Raw genomic sequence first — 19,167 nt, 5'->3', positions numbered from 1 at the left:
CATCTCTTCTGTGACTGCCCATTGTAAAAATGAACTTACCCTCTCAAAATATGCACATGAAATGGCACACCCCATAGGGAGACCTTTGTCGATGAAGTATTCCCCCTCCCACTGCATACACAACCACCTCTGAGATCTGCTGTTGACTGGCAACAGCCGGAATGCTGATTTAATGTCTGCTTTTGCCATCCATGCCCCTTTTCCTGCCTTCCTGAGTAGTTCTACCGCCTCCTCGAAATCTGAGTATGATACTGTTGCATCGCTCTGTGCAATGCCGTCATTCACCGAGGCCCCCTGGGGTACGATAGGTGGTGGATTAGCCTGTATTCCCCTTCTTACTTTTTTGGCACCAACCCCAGTGGAGAGCATATCAATTCTTCAAATGGTAAGGCTGTAAAAGGTCCCTCAACCCTACCCAGTTCTACCTCTTTTCGGATTTTATTGGTCACTATATCCCTGTTCTCGGTAGCAGACTTCAGGTTTTTGGGAATGTTCTGCGCTCCTTGGCCGGTAAATGTGATGTTAAAACCTTCTCTAAAACCTTGCCTGATCACATTTGCTGCTTTTTGGTCTGGGTATTTCTGGAGCCACCCTTCCATCCTCTCAATTTCTACTGGTGTGGCTCCCTTCTCGTCCCAGCTCCTAGTTTCGCTTCTCATCGTTCCTGCAGCTTGGAGCTGCGGCCCTTGTGCACTTGGAGCTGCTGTGGTCACCCTTACATCTCTCGCACTTGTGGCTGAACTTGCACTTCCATCGCCAGCTACAGGGTACTCCCTTCTCAAAATTCTGACATTGCCCTGGTTCTGCCCGCGTTGCCCCCATGCTCCCACTGCCTCCCCCCTGCGTGGTTGGGGGCAGGCCGCTCTGCCACCCTCTCTGTGACCCATAGTTCCTGCTCCGAAAATTGTGGTCTCTTTTTCTGTCATAGCTGTGTTCATATCTCCTGTTATTGTATCTATAATCAGCTTTATACTCATTCTGCCAATACTGCCTCCTCTGCTGCCCTCCTGCGCTTCGCTCCTTGGAATCCCATTTCTCCTTCAGTACATTAAATATGTAGAGATTAAAATTCTCCTCATCCCATCCCATATCCGGAAAGCAGTCCATCTCCTTTCTGAACTCGTGATCATACTCCTGCCAAGCGTCTCCCCCGAATGCCGCGTGCACTTTCAGCACCCTCTGCTGATACGCAACTAATGCTACCCCGTCTTCTGGGAATTTCTGTAATATAATTGTAGACATTATATTAAAGGCCGCCATCCAGTTGCCAAAATTCCTTACTACCGGCCCCCTTTTTAGTAGGCTTTTCTCATCCTCCTTAATGTCCTCCAGTGCCACATTCATCCCCCTCTTTTGACAATCTAGCAATGTGTAAATATCAATTAATTCCTTTCTCCGTATTTTTTCCTTTACTTTGTCATTTATATACCAAGCCATTGCCTTCATTGACCTGCCCTGTGCATCTTTACCCATGGTTGGTCTGCCATATTTCGTCATGATTGGTCCCCCAACCTCCGTTGCTGCTACTGGCGGTACCGCCCCCAGCGGCGGCTCCGCCGCCACTGGTGCCGCTGGTGTCCCTGTTGGCACCACTGGTTGAGGGTTGAGCCCTTGCAGTGCCCCTCCTGTGTTTGGCTCTACTGGTGCCCCCTGTGGCGCCGGGACCGGGGTTTCCCTGGGTTCTGCGCCTACCCCTTCTGCCCCTCTCCGCTTCTCCCTGCTCACCACCCCTCTCCATTTTACCCAAGCCCTTAAGTGATCCCTTTCTTCGCCATCACTACTTTCCCCCTCAGTTGAAGAATTCCCCTGTTGCTCCTCCATGGATCCCTTATTACTTCTGTTCTTCTTGCCATTGGTTCTGGGCGACTTACCCGAAACCGTGACGCAATTTTTTAACATTTTCACAATTTTATCCCCCACATCATTCACAGTACCTTTTTTGTTTTTCTCTTTTGTTTTTTTCTTTTTGGTCGGTCCTCTGTCTGTTCCTCCGATCTCCTTGGCTCCTCTCTCCCCCTCTTCTGTCCTTGCGGCACCTCGTCTTCTCCTTTGCTGCTACTAGGCTCTATGAACAGCAAGGGTGACATTGCCTTTGCCCTTTCTTCCTTCTGCATTATCTCCAGCACCCATTGTGCCCCATATTCCTTCTCCGCCTTCTTTGCCCATTCTGAGAATTCTTGTGCCCTTTTTGCTCTTCCTTCCGCCATCTTTCTCGTCTGAATTCCTTCTTTCTGCAGGGTTGACCCTGGCTGCTCCTCCAACCGCTTCCTCGTTCTTCGCTGCCGAGCTGTCAGCCACGCTTTCCTGCTCCTGTACGCCGTGTGTCCTCTGCTTCCCCTGGTCTTCTTCCACCGATCTTTCTCCCGCCTCCTGTCTCGCCTGCTCCCGCCGAGGGAGCTCTCTTCGCTTGTGGCCTTGTGGTCCGGCGTACTGCCACGTCTCCTTATCTGTCCTCTGGCTGGTACTTCCACACCGCTCCCGTGCTCCTCTGGCCCTCTTTACGCTGCTCCGGCACGGGTGGCGAACTCATAGCCGCTGCATTTAGCCGAGTAAGAAAATGTGGAAAAGGCGTGAGCCCACAAGAGCAAGCGTTTTTCATTCCCCTTGTCCAGGCACTAAGAGCTTACCTGAGAGAGGTGAGCTCTTTACCTGGTTTGTGCCGCCTCTCCTTTCCTGTCTTACTTATACCCCCCCAGACCTTTTGTTCCTTCTTGGGGGCCGGGTTTTCCCCCTGGCCCCTTGCTGTTATATTTTGCACCTTCCCCAGGTGCTGTTTCCTGCCCTTTCCTGGGCTTTTGTTTCTTGTGGCGCCATTCGGATGCCCCTCCCTACTGCTTTTGTGCCGTTTCCCCCCACCCCACGCCTAAACTCCCAGGCCCTCCATCGACCCGCATTTCATGCGGCCCGGGGCCTGGGGCATTCATTTAAACCTATTAACAGCTATACCTAAAAAAACGTTCCTAATGTCCATCACAAAACGAAACGGAGTGCATGTAGAAATGTAGAAAGTAACAATTCGTAAAACTTGTCAAAGCATATACAAAGAAACAAGTATATTTAATTCCATAGACAGTTGCCCCCCCCTCCCCACAGCACTTGGCACTACCTCCACACCACAAATTGACCTGGCATGCCCATAAATTGTGGCATAAAACAGCCCCGTGTATGGCTATAATTGTGAAGACAACAGCCATTCCCGACCCGACCATGCAAAACCAAATAAGCGTTCTGGCACGGTCCATGGCACGGTCCTAGGCAAAACTAGCATATACATTTATAAAAACAGTGGCTCAGTTCCTTCATCCGCAACCACACCGCTCGGGGATATGTGCTGCAGCAGCAATAACAAAACAAAGCAACCGATGCGGCACAGCGTCCGTCCATGGTCGAACACCCGCTGCAAATAACAATCGGGTCCGTAGACCAAACAAGAACACGACATTTAACAACTCATAACATAACCCTACTGCGCACCACGCTGCGTCTCACACTCCAACCTATGCCCCTTTGCCCACCTCAATACCCAAGATAGCAGGCATGCAACCCACATCAATGCGGCCTTCCCACTAAACCTCTTTCTCAGCCCTAGCCCCCGATTCCACCGCGACCACCCCGCACTGGGAAGTGTGCCGTAGCAAAAATGTGTCACGGCGGTCGACCACGAGCCGCTCTGCAACCGCTGAAACACCATTGGGTGCGCTGAGCAAACCACGAGCAATCGCCAGCCCCAATTCCCAGTGCAACAGCCTTGAGGCATGGCGGCCCCCCTCACCACTCTCAACTCACAGGGCAACCTGCCTCTAAATTCCCCATGCACGCCAAGGCACACCCCCAAACCTACCCCTCTAAATGATGCATTCAAATTCCTGAGAAACCCACTCCTCTCCTCGTGGCATGCTCCATTTCATACAACCCACACGATGCCTTTGTTTCCAATTACAATTTGTAACGCACTCCCTGCACCTCGCTGTACTCCCCTCCAAGGAACGAAAGCGACGAATGTGCTTGCCCCCCTTGAAAGCCACTATCCCCACCCAAGCGTGTCCTCAACCTCTCGTGGGCCCAAATGCCAAAAACCACCGGTGAACGCCCGATCCAAGCCCCGCACCACATCTTCTCCCTCAATCATTGTTAACATAACGAAACCATGCATGCATCCTTGCGCTAAACTAGGTTTGGGCAGCAGGCCACGGGGACACTGGCCCTCTCATCAAAGAAAATCACTTATGAGTCCTCAAGTTACAACTAGACTTGGACAGCACACTGGGCATGTTGACGCTAAACAAAAGTGCTCTGGGTCTCCTATACCCGACCTCACCTCCAGCGGCCCTCACGACCACCTGCCCCTTGAGCTTGCACATGGTGACCGCTTGGCACAAAACTCAAAAGTTAAACGCAATCCGACATTCGCAAATCACACACGCTACTTGGAGGCCCTGAAAAAGACAAATACATGATCATACCCATTCCAAACGCACCCACTTGCTCGAAAACACATCACCCCATTCATCAGATGCCGGCGAGCCGAAACTAAACCCTTTGTTGACCTAAACAAATGCACGGCCTTCCCTACACCAAAGTAGTCAAAATATGGCGCACCAAAAAGAACCTCCATCCCGGACCCCACTGCAGTAAAACAAGCATACAAGCCCTTGCCGGCCACAGCAACACGGGCCCCTCCATCCTAGCCAAGCCCCCACACTCACCAAACAGATGAAACCCAGCTGGGTTTAATGCCACATCAACACGACCCCTGGCAAGGCTGGAACCCAATTCGATGGAGGAGGACTGCAAAGAGGCCGTTCTTGCAGTCCTCCTCCGTATTTGTTGGCCGTCCCCAGGGCTGGCCGGAAATGGCCGCCCTGGGGACGCCCGCTCCCACTCGGATCGAGCAGAAGGGGTAGGAACCTCCATAGGGAGGGAGGGGGGATTGCCAGGGGGTCGCCCACGCTATGTGGGACGTCCCTCGAGTGCCCCCTGCAGGGGCTGGTACATCCCCATAATACGTGCCATAGCACTAAGGATTAACCCCATTTTCGTCTGGGCCCCCTAAGTCGAGCACCAGATCCTAAGGAAAATGCCACCTCCAAGCTTCCAAACCCCCTGGCTGCTCTGAAAAATGCATTCAGCACGGTAGCAGAGTACAGAGTGCACTCTCTGCACAACACTTGCCCTCAAGCAGGGGAAGGGCAAGGGCAAGGTTCACAGAATCACAGGACCTTAGTGTTCAGGCCCCTAGCCCACAAGGCTGCTTTCACTTCCCCGAGACACCCTGCTGCGTGTCTGCCGTGCCAGCCTCCTGCTGAGTGTCTGTTGCGGCTTTTCACAAATAATTCAACGCTTCTCCTCAACTCTGCTGTAGCGTTCGGAAAGTCAGAGAAAAGGTTCTAACGTCATCACCTTGCTGTCAAGCTGCACTGCCTCTGTCCACACATGCAGCCACTTCCGACAGCAACTCAACAGGAGTTTAACAAATGCAGGGAATTTGTCTCTGCTTCTTAAGGGGATTCTCAACCCCTTTGAGACTAGAGAGGTGAGCCCACTACGCAAAACACTCCCTAGGGAATTTGGCAAGCGGGATCTCACCTAGGGGGACCCCCGCATCCCCACCTCTTAGGCGATAAGAACTCCCAAGTGGGCAAATCTGTAACATTATCGTTAAGACCAATGTCCCAAATGGTTGTTTTGTACGTGGGAACTGATAACATTGTTATGAAAAAGGAACATTGAAAATATGCTTGGCTTGGCCACTGACAACTCTTTGAAACTGGAATCCCTGAAGCAATGGAATGGTGTCTCTCATTGCAGGCATAGACCTATAAGGACAATATGCTTACCTGGTGTGGAGGAGCCAATGCAGAATGAGTTGATTGCTGAGAACAGCCAGAGAGGCCAGGCAGAGTGAAAACCACCACTGCAGTGCGTAGCCCACGCACCCTAGAGGCAGGAATACAATGCATAAATGGTGGGTGGAGATCCCAAGCAACACTAGCGAGCCCAGGAGCCTTGTAAACTCCAAGGTATCTGCAAGAGAGGGACTGAACTGCAACTGACACAGAAGACCGGTGTGCCTGAACCACAGCACCCGAAAGGAGAAGAGAACCGACCAGTAAAATCCAGTTGCACCGCGGAAGGCGTGACCGTCTCCTCCAAGGAAGGCCACTGTGAAAAAGCAGGTACCCAGTTCTCGGAGATAGAGCAGGACAGTTAAGTTCTGTGTCTTTTCGACAGACAGAATGCGGATCACACATACCAGCGGCCTGGTGGACCCATAGAAAAACAGATTCACAGAGATACCCAAAGAAGCGGAAAGAGAAAGCCATGCCAAGAAGTGGGCCGCTAAAAACCAGAAAGTAAGCAAACCACCCAAACGTGGTGAACTGAACACTAATAGTGTAGGAGGGGTCACCAGAGCGAGAAAGGAAACAAAGCGCTGCGAAGGATGTATTTGAAGGAAGGATTCCTCAAGGAAGGAATAACCATATGAGAGGCAAGGACCCAGTCCGGACTGTGAATCAAAGCAACTCAGAAAGGGTGGAGAATCAGACTTGCTTACCCCAAGGAGAATCTGCTGATCCAAGTGCGACCTCAAACAGTTATTACATGTATGTAACTGAACATTCCTTGAGAGGTGAGCGAGAGACAGTAGTTGAACAACTAAAAGACTTACAGATCCAGTTGATGCATTTAAGGGATGATCTTTTACCATTAAGAAAAACTTGGTGGAGGCCACCGGAGTTCACCCTTTTTGTTTTTATTGAAACCAGAGGACCTTGTTGTTTTGACCTGTATGAGACTATTTGGAATTCGACCACATTTCCAGAGACATTGTTTGGAGGATGTCATGCACCAGCCAGCATAAGTCAAGCAAGGGAGAGTAAGATCACTTCTCTTGGCTAAGTTTTGATTTTGTTTATTAGTGGTAGGGTCAGTTAGAGAGATAGCTTAGGTCCGAACGGAGGACACATTTGAGTTGTGTATGATGTGCTCCTTTTTGTCATTTTCTTTTAGAATAGGGAACTTCCACCTTAGCAATAGGGCTACGGGAGGGTTCTTCTTTTATTTTGATAAAGCTGAGAAAGTTTGAACAATATCCATTTGTCTGCCTCATCTGATCTACCAAACTCCTCTTTGAGTTTGGGCTGTGGGCAATGTTGCTCTACCACCAGTGTGAGTTTGGGATGTTTGCTGGTGACTACTAGGAAGGAGAAAATCCCAACGTTAGGTGGAGACAGGCAATTATATTGAGTGGCTGTAACTGAACAAGCCATTTTGTTGTAACTAGCAAGGACAGTGTTTGGGAGAGTTTGGCGGAAAGTCTCTTGAGAACTTGCAAGTATGTTGAATCCCAAATATGGGTTCAATTGACCAGTTCAGGATGTAGGTTTGTCCGTCCAGGCTTATTCATGCATACCCCTGTCTGAGGGATGACTTTGTCAATCATTTCCTTGTAAGTGATGGCAAGATATACCACTCGGGCCAGCATATATACCTGGGGTCATCCCTCAAACACTGGTACAAGAGATTGGGCCTCATCACGAGTTGGGCAGTATCCCCGGCGGTATTACCGCCAGGGCTATTAGTGTTACTGCCAACCCCCCGTGGCTATTAGTGCCGGATCACGGGTTTGGCGGAACAGTACATCCCCATTCCCCATTGGGCCCATTCGAGAATTCCCGAATTTTCAGTGCTACTACCGCCGGCGGAGTGGGCCTAAGACCTTTTGTTTGTGTTGGAGTGGTTGCGTGCAGACAGGGGCTGGGTGAGGGGAGCAGGTGGCATGGGGGCTGAGGCGAAGGAGATTGCCAACACCCCTGATCACAGCAGATCCTGCAGTGGGCGGCCAGGAGGAGACGGAGGCGTGTGCCATGGGGAGTTCGAGGGTAAACGCCTCCTTCTCCAGGGGAGTCTAAAAAAGGCAGTCTTTTAAAAAAAAAAAAAAAAAATGTTTATTAGTGGCCTCCAAAATGCAGGCTTATTACATAGAAGGAACCCTGTAGCAATGGGCTAATGTGGATACCTCCATCCATAACCCCCCTGCTGGCTACTACTGTGTTAGACCTGGGTACAGGAGCAGACTGATTGGTGACAATTTTGTGTCTGCAAAATCTCTACCTTATTTGCTAACACACCCGTATCTTGATGGAACAGTACTTATTCCAATAAGTAGTACATTCTCAGTGAATAATGCAGGGCATTGGTCAAGCCATTGTTATAGCTGATAGTATTTTAACACGGACAGAGCAAAAGCGCAGCCATATTGGAGAGATGCTGTGTGTGAGGGATTTGAATGGTTGGCGTGCTCATGAGAACCATTATGTTTTTGCACAAATGGTGTAAGCCTTTGTCCAAGGTTTAGCAATGCCCAGCGACGTGCCCCTTATCACATACAAGCATGGTTAGCCACCTCAGAGGTGGAACAGGGGGTTATGTCTGTAATAGATGCAGGATCAGTTCTTATTAGGTGCAATAGAAAGATTTCGTACAGGCAGCGATCTGTATCGCGTAAGTAGGCCAAGCACAATTGTACAGGTCTCGGACAGTGCTATAAAGTCATTCTCTCAAAGATCGGAGGATGCTCTGTTGGGAAGTTCATTGTTAATGCAACTGACCACATGTCTCATCCTGGCTCTTTCTGTATAAGGCTCATTGTGTAAAACACTATAAACTCCCTGAGGTTTCTGTACTCAGTGTCCATATTTATGGAATGGGTACACTATGCCAGTTTCCTTGTTGATTTTTGCACTGCTGTCTGGCAATACATCCTGTCACTACCCTTGCTGCCTGGGTTGCTACTGCTTTGATACCATTCAGATTATCGTCAAAAATGTGTCTGGTGGATTTATATCACCCAAGTCAAACTCATGTGGCCTTTGCAAACTATCAAAGTCAAGACCTACATGATCCAAAGGAGCTATGTGAACCCCTCAGGTCTTCCGAGAGTCTCCACTCTTTTAAGTTATAAGCACACAGGATGCTGATTCTACTCTCCCTCGGCACCATGCACCTGGCCACCCTCTTTCCTCCGGGCCCAGGTACCTGCTCCTCTTGCCACCCGCACGCACTTCCTCCGGGCCACCCCTTGTACTGGGGTCTGTATCTGTACCCATACATCCTCCAACCCTTTGTTTTGTTCTTCCTGCACTTATCAGACCTAGCCAGCCTGCTGCCTTAAACCCAGCACTGCCACTTGCTGGCTGCACTCCCTCTGTTGTTGCCTTTTTATTTATTAATTTATTTATTATTATTTGGGTTTTTCCTCCTTGCTCCGCACTCTCCTTTTGTTCCCCCTTCCATGCACTTCTCCCTCTCTCCCTCTACCATGCACTTGCGTGTTGTCAATGTCACTGGGCCTAGTAAGATCGTTGTTTTTGTTTCTCCTCTGTTCCCCTTGCCTTGTCGCGCTCTGAAACACTTGTGTATGAGCGCGATAGAAATAAAATATCAATATCAATGAATCCCTCCCCTGGGAGAAAGGAGTTAGGGTAGGTATCACAAGGAAAATGATTCCTTATTTCTGTTCATGGTTATGCGTGTGTAGAATTCACAATAGAATAAATGCATCACTTGCAATCCAGTCATGTAACTTTCATTTTCTAGGATTGCTTTTCCACCAATAGCAGTCATTCCTACTGTGTTGAAGGTATTTGTCTGTTTGTCCATTTATGTCAGGGCTTGATTTTGTCTCTTCGTTCTTAATCATTGCATTAAAATAATGTGATAAAGGTGTTCATGTGCTTAATTCAGGGGAGGTATCATGCTTATTCAAAGTTCCCCAATAGTCTCAGCCAAAACACTTTTCTACCAACGTGTCAATTTCTCTCAATGGGTTCTGGTTACAGGCTTAGATGTCTTTCCCCAGTGTTTTAGTACTGTTGGAGAATGTGGTGGGACCCAAGGCTCACAGTCACTGCAGGGCAGCTAACAGGAAATGATCAGCTGGTCTCTCCATGATGCCTTTGGCTTGATGCTGTGGCTCCTTTGATTGTTTAACTCTGGACAAGACAACTGCAGTTCTTGAGGCAATTGGGGCCCATTAATTCAGCATTTTGTCTTCAGCCTGGCTTCTGCTCACTCTTTATCCATCCAGGCAACATTATGGGCATGCAAATTGCTCCATACCAGGGGCCCTGGCAGAATCAGTGTCAGCTCTGCACTCTGCATTATGGTGCTTTTGAAAGGTCAAGGTTTTCATTATCCCTCCATTCTAGAGTCTAATGTTCACCCTAAAGGCAGTCTAAATGCCCAACCGGATCTGAGACATGTTTTGTGGCAGAGATCAGTGCTGCACTCAATGTAAGGCTCTTGAGAGAGCTGGATCTCTGTTCTTAGTGCAAGAGAAACCACTACACCTGAGCACCTTGTATGCTTACTATCGAACAGCTATATGATGCAATCAATATTTTCCCTATAGTTTTTCCATTAAAACAAGTGTTTACACTTTCAATCAAGTGTCTTGTATACTCATATATAGAGTACACAAGACACTTGATATATATATACAGGACACTTGATTGAAAGTGTAAACACTTGTTTTAATGGAAAAACTGTAGGGGAAATATTATTTATATTTATTTATATATATATATATATATATTAAGAATGCTCTCTTTTTTAATGAATATATATTTATTCTCGTGTAGAGATAATATGAGCATTAAAAATAGTATAGTGAAACAATATATATTTTCCAATATGAGCAGTAAAGTAGTCGAATAGATTCCCAGCATCCTACTGATCTATTCACTTCTACAATGTTAAAGCTAGTGACCACCAACCAGCAATACAGTAAAACTTCAAATCGTGGTGCTGTCGGGTTTGCCATGTCAGCGGACTGATGATGTTATACATACTATCCTATTAATAACACATTAAATGTAAAGGGTGAAAGAACTCAGTCATAGGTGCATGGGTTCTAAGGGTAGTTCACTAAGAAAACCTAAAAGCAATCTAAAGCCATGGATGTACATTACAGCTTGAGCACTTTAAATCCTCCAGCAAAGGATTCCTCTATTAAATCACATGCTTTGATGGATCCACTTATACCGACCAAGAAATATGAGGGTTAGCACAGGTGAATGTTTTGCGCTGTGACGGTATCATGATAAACGGAATGTTTAACCAGCACAGATGTGGGCGAAAGGCTACTTTGCAAAAATACATCATGGTGTCTCTTTATGATGTAACGATGGAAAACTGTCTCACCGTAAAGGCATATGAAAGCTGATGGCTTCTTCTTACCAAAGAATTTCAGCTTTGTAATTTAATTTAGTTTTAATTTAGTTTTGCCTCCAAGTTATTGAAGCATGCATTAAAAATAGAATTTGGAAACATTATTAGTTCTAGGCCGAAAGGCAAACTACTAAAAAGGCCCATGCATACAATTAGCTGTTTGTTTTCTCTTACCAGGCAATCAAGCCTTGTGGCTGGGTTTCCGAACTCTGCCTCCATGTGGCATCTTCAGGGACCTGGCCTCCAGCTGCCTCTCTAGTCTGTGTCCCTTGCTGTCTTGTGCAGCTGCTTATAAAAGTTTAAACTCACTCCACCAGGCTCATCTGAGCCACCCTTGTTTTCTTGCTAGACAGTCCTCACTTGTGGGTGTCATTCATTTAATCAGTGGTTTCAATCGGCTAGACCTAAATGTGCAGTCTTTTTCCTATTTGAAAAACATTAGATTTACAAAATGTTTACATTTCAAATGTCGCCCATTTTGGAAACACCTTAAAGAGCAATAATGTCCCATTTCCGGCTGCTAAGAGCTGTCCTCGATCAATTGGACTTAAGTGTGAAGATTGTGGCCCCATAGCACAACATAAGATTTACAAAATGTTTATATTTCAAACTTCAGAAGAGAACATGCACACCCTCTTCATTATAATGGCAGCCAGTTAGGATCTACTGCCTATGGCTGACATTCATGACTAACCATGTTTTTATTTCATGCATTTGATGCCATTCAATGTACAATTTGGCAGATTTTCCAATTTCACATTTACATGGATGATATTGAAATGAACGTTATTTAACTAGTTGTCTGTGTTACAAAAACGTGTTCTGTGCCAGAGTGTGCACAGTGTGCAATGAATACTTTCAAACTAGTATGTCGTATTTAACTAAACAACCACAATATGTTTTGAATTCCGAGTTCTCGGTTTTTCATAATAAAATGAGAAAAGCAAAAGCTAACATTTTGCTCATTGCACACTCATTGTGGCTTTAAGATGAAGCAATATTTCCTCTGCAGTTTTCATAGAAATACATTTATTTTCAACTGAACAGAACTGTTCTGGCTTCAAGTCAGCACATCCCATGTCGTTTGCAGTGTATGTTTTGCTTCACCAGTGTCAAATACAATCTAAAATATTTAAATATGATTTGTGCATTGCCTGTGTTTTGCCATGAAGAGATTTCAGAACCAGAAGGTATGAACTCGCATATGCCAATATGCATCTCTTTCTGTGTTTGCAAACGTTTGTCAATGTCAATCAGATAGGTAGGCTTTTTGGATTTCAGTAAAATCCGATTTCTGCCCCTCAAATAGTTTTTCCTTTAAGGGGTTTATCCAAAAATGTCCACTAGATGGCACTGCTGACATGGATTCCTGTATTAAAGGACATTTTAAAGCAAGGGCAGCACTGCCATCTAGAGGAAATTTATTTTCGTACTGAATATATTCTAAACTGAAATAAGCCATATGGCACGTTCTCCTTAATAATTAATTAATAATTAATTATTGTATGGACCATGTATTTCTAAGGAGAAAGTAGCAATTTGGAGTTCATTATTGGGTTTCGAAAGCTACATGGCTGAAACTCTAGTCTGCTCATTTCCTTTTGAGAAAATGGGCCAAGGAAAGTTCACTTCTATTCCCATAATTAAAAGTCTGTGATTCAAATCCCTAATTCCAATTCAAATAAATATCCAACTCTTTTTTCAGGTTCCAGAATTGATTTGATAATCCTCATAGAAAATAATGCAAACTTTATATGTTTATCAAGGTCTTTATTGTAATCTGTGTGATCAGAAGATTAGTTGCCCATGAGTGTTTTGTTAAAAAAATAATAAAAAACGTTGCTCAGATATTGGATTTGCCTGCTACTTATAAAATTAATATACAGATAAACTTGCCTCTGTCCCTCACGCACCTTCGTACACAATGGTTTATATTAACTTTGGGTAGGGTTCACTGCGAAATTAATTCAGGCTCTTACCATGCCCCATCTCAGGTAACTAGAGCGCAGAAACTCCTCATTTGATTCTTTGCATTTTAGTATTTGTAGTTTTCCTTTTACATTGTAAATTCGGGACTACAAGTCCAATATTCCAAAGGGATAGCAAGGGTTGCATCAGCATAATTTGTGATTTTCTTCCTTGCTTAAGAAGAATTATGCATAATATACACGCAGCAATAAAATATACATTTTTGTCCACATTGGAAAAATAGTTGTCTATGATATTTTTGAAGGAAAAAATGAATAAACACTGATAAACCCAGGTTTAGAAGAAAATGTAAAACCCTGGAACAACGCCACCAAACAGACACCACCTGTCACTCCGGGGCCTTGCTGCGTTCAGTCCTAGAGCGTCACACAATATGCCGAGTCCCCAATGCACAGAGATTCTTTGAGAATGATAAATAGAATGATGCATTCTCCTGTTGATGGGAGAACAGTTTTCAGCAGAATGCATGAATGGATACAGATGTATTTTTGGGGCATCAGCTATTTCTTAGTTTCAGTGTTACGTTGCATGGCATTTACAAAGTGTGGCCAAGCACCATTTATTCATCCTCTTGATGTGGAACACTAAACCGCCTACTGGTCGCATTGTTTCAACCATTTGCCAGTGCAGTGTTGCTGTCTGGGAGCATTGTGTGGCTAAGTGGTTTTAAGGTCAGTAGCAGTCTTTGAAGAAATTATGTGATAGGAAACTGCTACACCAACTCCTTCTTGATGGGCTACGTGTGAATAGATTCACTGTTGTACCTGGAGGGTTCAGTAAGAAGAGTCGGATGCAAGAAGTGGTGGAGCAGTAACATATCATACTTTTATTTCTCTGTGGTGGGTTTGTTCTCTACCTACATGATATCGGACATTACATGGCAGTCACTGACGGTCCAAAGGGTATATTCTGTACACTATTATTACACCAGTATACCACATGGGGTACAGACACATAGCGCCTGCGGATAGGAAGCTATGAGGGATGCATGGATAGCATTCCTTGTGTGATTTAAAGATTGAGATGCCCCACCTTTACTTGCATGCATCTAGGAGCCATTCATTCAAGCACTACTTTGCACAGGGCACCACCTGCCTCACTGCATGGATTCTAGCCTTGCTTTCCTACAGAAAGATTCCTCTAAAAGATTGTAACAACCTCCTTGCAGTGGAAACATTGTAAACTTGGACCTCTTGAATATCGGTCCCCATACTTAATTTCATATCTTTTTTAAGCCCCCCCCCCCCATGTGTCCTTATACAACCTCTGGTATGCCTGCTCAAATACTGCTGCCATCTGGAGTATGGCTTCACTGACATGACTGACGTTGTTTATACAATGCCTTATAAGTCTTCTCAGAGCTGATTTTACTTTCCAATCATCCCAAAGAAGAGTGACTCTCATCCGGCAAGGACATCACTGATGTGGTGCAAAATCTCTGTTCACCTACGCTTAGCATTTTCTCTACCTCCAGCCATACCCTTCCAACCAATGCTAAATGGGGGGAAATGGAGCTATTAGGACAGCTCTCATTAACCACAAAGCGTCCTTCCAACCAATATAATAAGAGGTACATCTGATATCTGGAAAAACTTAAATCACTTTCCAAAAGCACTTCATCAACTTTCAATGATGCTCTTCCTTCTATCCAATCACAGGCTGCGTATTTGTGTCAAAAATAATATAGTGGGCCTGCCTACCCCATTACCCCTGAGCACCACCAGAATCTTCTCCAAGCTATGGAGTCTTGCTCACTTTTTTCTCCTCCAATTATTCTCTCATTCCATTCACACTTACATTGACCTTGCTGTCTCGATAGCCCCGCCAGACTTTCATTTCAAAGCTTACTCGCTTTCTCTTGTCGCCATCACTAAACCTACCCCATACTAAATGTTCAAGTATTTAGTTGTACGTATTGCTACCAGCACCCACCAGGAAATAAATAAATAAATAATAATTTTCAGGCTCAATCTAAGGAAATATACACAAGTGTCTGAGATATCTGTAAACCTACAGGATTCCCAGTAATTCACATCTCTTCCAACGATAATGTTGTTAACATTCTTCGATGCTCCCAGATTTTCTTTTGGTACATCCTTCAGGCACTCAAAAGCAAAAGTTTGGAAGGCAGCACATGGCTTAAAGATGCAAGTGGCAGATCTGTGGCTGGTCTCCGCACAGGACAACCTCAAGTGCCTCACTGATGTCAAGCAACATTCCATGGGGCCCAATTGATCTGCTGGTAAGAACATACTTGGTTGAAAAAAATCCAAGAACCATATAATGTTACTCAGCTGCAGCATCCCTGCATTATGGTAGGATGACTCTAAGCATTGTCCACAAGGCGCTGACAATCGCCTCATATCAACAATGAAAGTGTAAATACATATCCTAAAAGATTACATGCAGTTTAAATGGAAGTCTGGTATATGATGACAAACATGTCCTTTAAAGACCACATTTGACATTGACCCTAAGAAAACCTAAGTTTTTAAGGAAAATCACTGACACCGGTTATGAATATACATCATGTAAATGTAACATATAACCTTCTATGTACAGATACAAAAAAACGAGAAGTTTTCCTTACTCTCCTATGTACAAGTGTTAAATATCTGACTAGTCTTTATGTACAAATATAATATGGGTATAATAATTGAAAAAAGATATGTGAAGGTAATCATGTGAATGTATACATAGCCTAAAACTGCAAACCCAGGCAACAAGCATGAGCATGCTTCCTGATTTTGTTTACCTACGATACACACAGAATAACTAGGCACACAGTAATTTTTAACAGACTTCAGAACATTAGATTTGCATTCTGTCTGTTTTAATGCCTTTGTAGGGAGCAGTGCTGCCTGTGCTTGTTCTAAGGAGAGGCAGGCAATGAAAGCTACTTACTCTCAAATGTAACATCACAAAGGGTCTGGGGCATTACTCTTCAATGCTTGCAGAAAGACTGGGCATGGGTACTCTAAGCCTGCTTCACGGGTGGGGGTACCATGTGTACTGACAAAGCAAGGGATTTTCTACATTTGCTGAAAGAGAAGTACTGATTATTCCCAAACATTTATAGACTGTCCCAAGTTGGCACAGGACTTCCTACTTGGGGGGAGATGGGGTGGGAATTAGGTATTCTCATAACTAAAACGGCAAAGACTTGTACCCCAAACCTTCCAAGTAAAAAGACCCTGGTTCGCTCATATCAATTGAGATTACCCCCAAAATGCTCCCTGCCTTGCAAAAGAGTAGACACTATCAAATCCTACTTCTGGCTGGTGGTTCTGCTAAAAAACTGGAAAGAGAGTGACCCTACTTCAAGAACTGAAGAGAGGGGATGCCTGCGTAATCTAAGCCTGCTGGCAAAGGTTAGGCTTCTTCAAGCCTACCTAAATGTTATACTGATAAGGGAATGCAATCCTGGAGGGCGAGTGCCCAGAATCAACACTTTTGACTTGAAAGAGGGTTACATTTCAAATGTATGTAGCTAAAGACCAATGTCAGTCAGGGCATTGATGGGTCAGTAGTGAATGATGCATCAATTTTTAGGCTTTGCGTGTGGCATTTTGTCTTTTGTGTCAGATGTGAAATAAAGAGAGGTCAATAAAGGATCCCATCTGACACCATTACAGACAGCGTAGCGAACAGTACAAGTTTCAAAGAGACACAATTGCTTGGAGATGTGGAGCTGAAGATGTGTAGTTTTTCAGCATCTGGGTGAAAGGCTTTCGCATCTGCCAAGGCCCATTGGGCAGCTAACGTAAAGTTTGCATCCCGCGACATGATCACGTCAAACACACAAGACTGAAAGTATGCATCCTCCACCGGCAGTTTCTCCTTGCACATTGTCCTGGCGTCTTTGAGTGCTGCCTCCGAAGGCTGGCAGGGATACATAGTTCTGGAGATCTGCTGGCGTGATGGGCAGCCCCCCACACACAGCTGCAAGTCCTGCTCTTCAGTTGAAGACGATGCCACCTCTTCCGTTGTGCGGATGGAGAAGGAAAGCTGCTGGCCCAGCTGGCGCACAGCAATGGTTGTGGCAATGTAGGTGGCCTGGATCTCAACATGATGCCCAGACTCTATCTCGCGGATAGTCAGGCTGCCCCCACCAGGCCGGTCCCCACCATTCACCGACCCATCGTCAAAGGCTGCTGGAACATTGTCTAATTCCGCCTGGTACACCTTTTGATCAATGCATGCGTCGATTTCTGCTTGGTATTCCTTTTGGTCGATATAGGTCTTCATATTTTTGAAGATAATTGTCAGCTAAAACGAAAAATGATCTCATATTAGTGTTGATTTCAAGTTAAAAGAATCCTGCAATTGCTGAAATCCACATAATGTAGTGTACACAAATTATACCCTTCAACAATAGGAGCGTTTGTTTTAAAGAACATACTTTGCAGACTTGGATCCATTTCACTAGTTTAGGACAGAAAAACAGTAACCATCATTTTCCGTGCATTTTAAAGTAATAGGCTATTAAATCTTGTTATTTGGTATTGATAGACACATTCTGCAGTGCTCGTGCAAGCTTATTATCAGGCCCATAGTATATGCACATTGCTTCAAATAACATGGTTGCGTTATAGAGTCAATCCCTATAAACAATTGTTTAGCTATTTTTAAACTGAACACATATTGTAGCTGTGATTTCTATGTCTTCTTTTCGGTAGGGTTAGAATCCTAATCTCTCTTGCCAGTCATCATTTTGCAGCTTGGATGCTCAATTCACAATCTCCCTGCAGCTCCTTACTCCTGCTTCTGAGTACTGGAGTTTTGTTCCCTATTTTATGTGTTTCCTGTGGAACTGCTTCCAGGTCAACTTGGGAACATAAGCAACTTCCTTAGGATGGCCAGTCGCCCGGGCGGTCTGAACCAAGGGCCACCAGGACTAATGGGAGGGCTCTATATGTTTCTACATATCTTTATGTGCCCCTTGTTTGCCACTGGGTGCCACAAAGGTGACACATACAAACCACACACACATACAAATCTCACTTCAGTGTACAACTCGAAAAAGACAACTCACCACATACACATGCATTCTTCTCAACTGCCACTTTGCACTGGCACACACCCATGAAAACACTGACCACATCTCCCCTCACATGCTCTTACTCACAGACACATGACTGAAACCCAACCACAAACATATCATCCCCAACATGCTTCTTCCAGACTACCTCATACGCCGGGGACCATCCACACAAAACTGGTGGTGGTATTGCCATCATATACAGACTCGCATTCAACAACGTCACTCACCCACCATAAACATACTTTGAAGAATGTTCCCTTAGCTGCTCCCCTCCATCACACTTGCACCCCACATTTACCTCACTTATCAGCCCTCGTGAATCAATTCCAACGTACACTGTGAATGGTCCCACTTCATTACAAAGAACCACCGCTCTCCCTGCACTGACCTCTTCCATGTTGATATGAACAGAGGTACTTTGCAGCTAGACAGCAACCCATATTGAGCAGCATCCTCGCACAATTCTCTCCTTTCAACTTCACCCATCACATCACCTGACCTACACACATAGCTTGCAGCACCAGTACATTTGCACAAAATCGATCTGGGTATCTTGGTCACACCATTTTCCCATCCCCTTCACGCTCGCTCTCTCACACATCTTCCCCCTAACTGCTACAAATATCCCTGGCCCCCACCTCCAGCTAGCCCACACAAATGCCTAACAAACCCAGCTGCCGTACCGCTCTTACCATTGCCCCTCCCTTCATACAAACCCTCTCAATATGCCTAAACGATTATAACACCACAATCATCCAAGCAATTGGACAAATCGCTACCCTCAAAAAAACAGATACTCTATAACCACCAACACAAGCCATGGTTCAACGATTCCCTCCTCACCATTAAACAGGAAGCCAGATGCCAAGAAAGAGCCTGGCAAAAGAACCAATGCCCCCTCA

The 19,167-nt window shown here is 45.4% G+C and overlaps 1 protein-coding gene across 2 annotated transcripts in view; it reads right to left on the bottom strand.

Annotated features, from left to right (window-relative positions):
- Nucleotides 1–11,868: 11,868 nt before the first annotated feature.
- Nucleotides 11,869–19,167, bottom strand: part of HJV (hemojuvelin BMP co-receptor) — a 188,486-nt gene continuing 181,187 nt past the window's right edge. For both annotated transcript variants that reach the window (XM_069652501.1, XM_069652498.1), the window contains exon 4: nucleotides 11,869–17,490. In XM_069652501.1, coding sequence (XP_069508602.1) covers nucleotides 16,825–17,490 — 666 coding nt within the window. In that variant the 3' untranslated portion in view covers nucleotides 11,869–16,824. The remainder of the gene's footprint in view (nucleotides 17,491–19,167) is intronic.

The sequence above is a fragment of the Ambystoma mexicanum genome, chromosome 1p (assembly GCF_040938575.1).
Source record: "Ambystoma mexicanum isolate Mex_15411 chromosome 1p, UKY_AmexF1_1, whole genome shotgun sequence".
Lineage (NCBI taxonomy): Eukaryota > Metazoa > Chordata > Amphibia > Caudata > Ambystomatidae > Ambystoma > Ambystoma mexicanum.
This window is presented reverse-complemented; position numbering and strand designations above follow the sequence as displayed.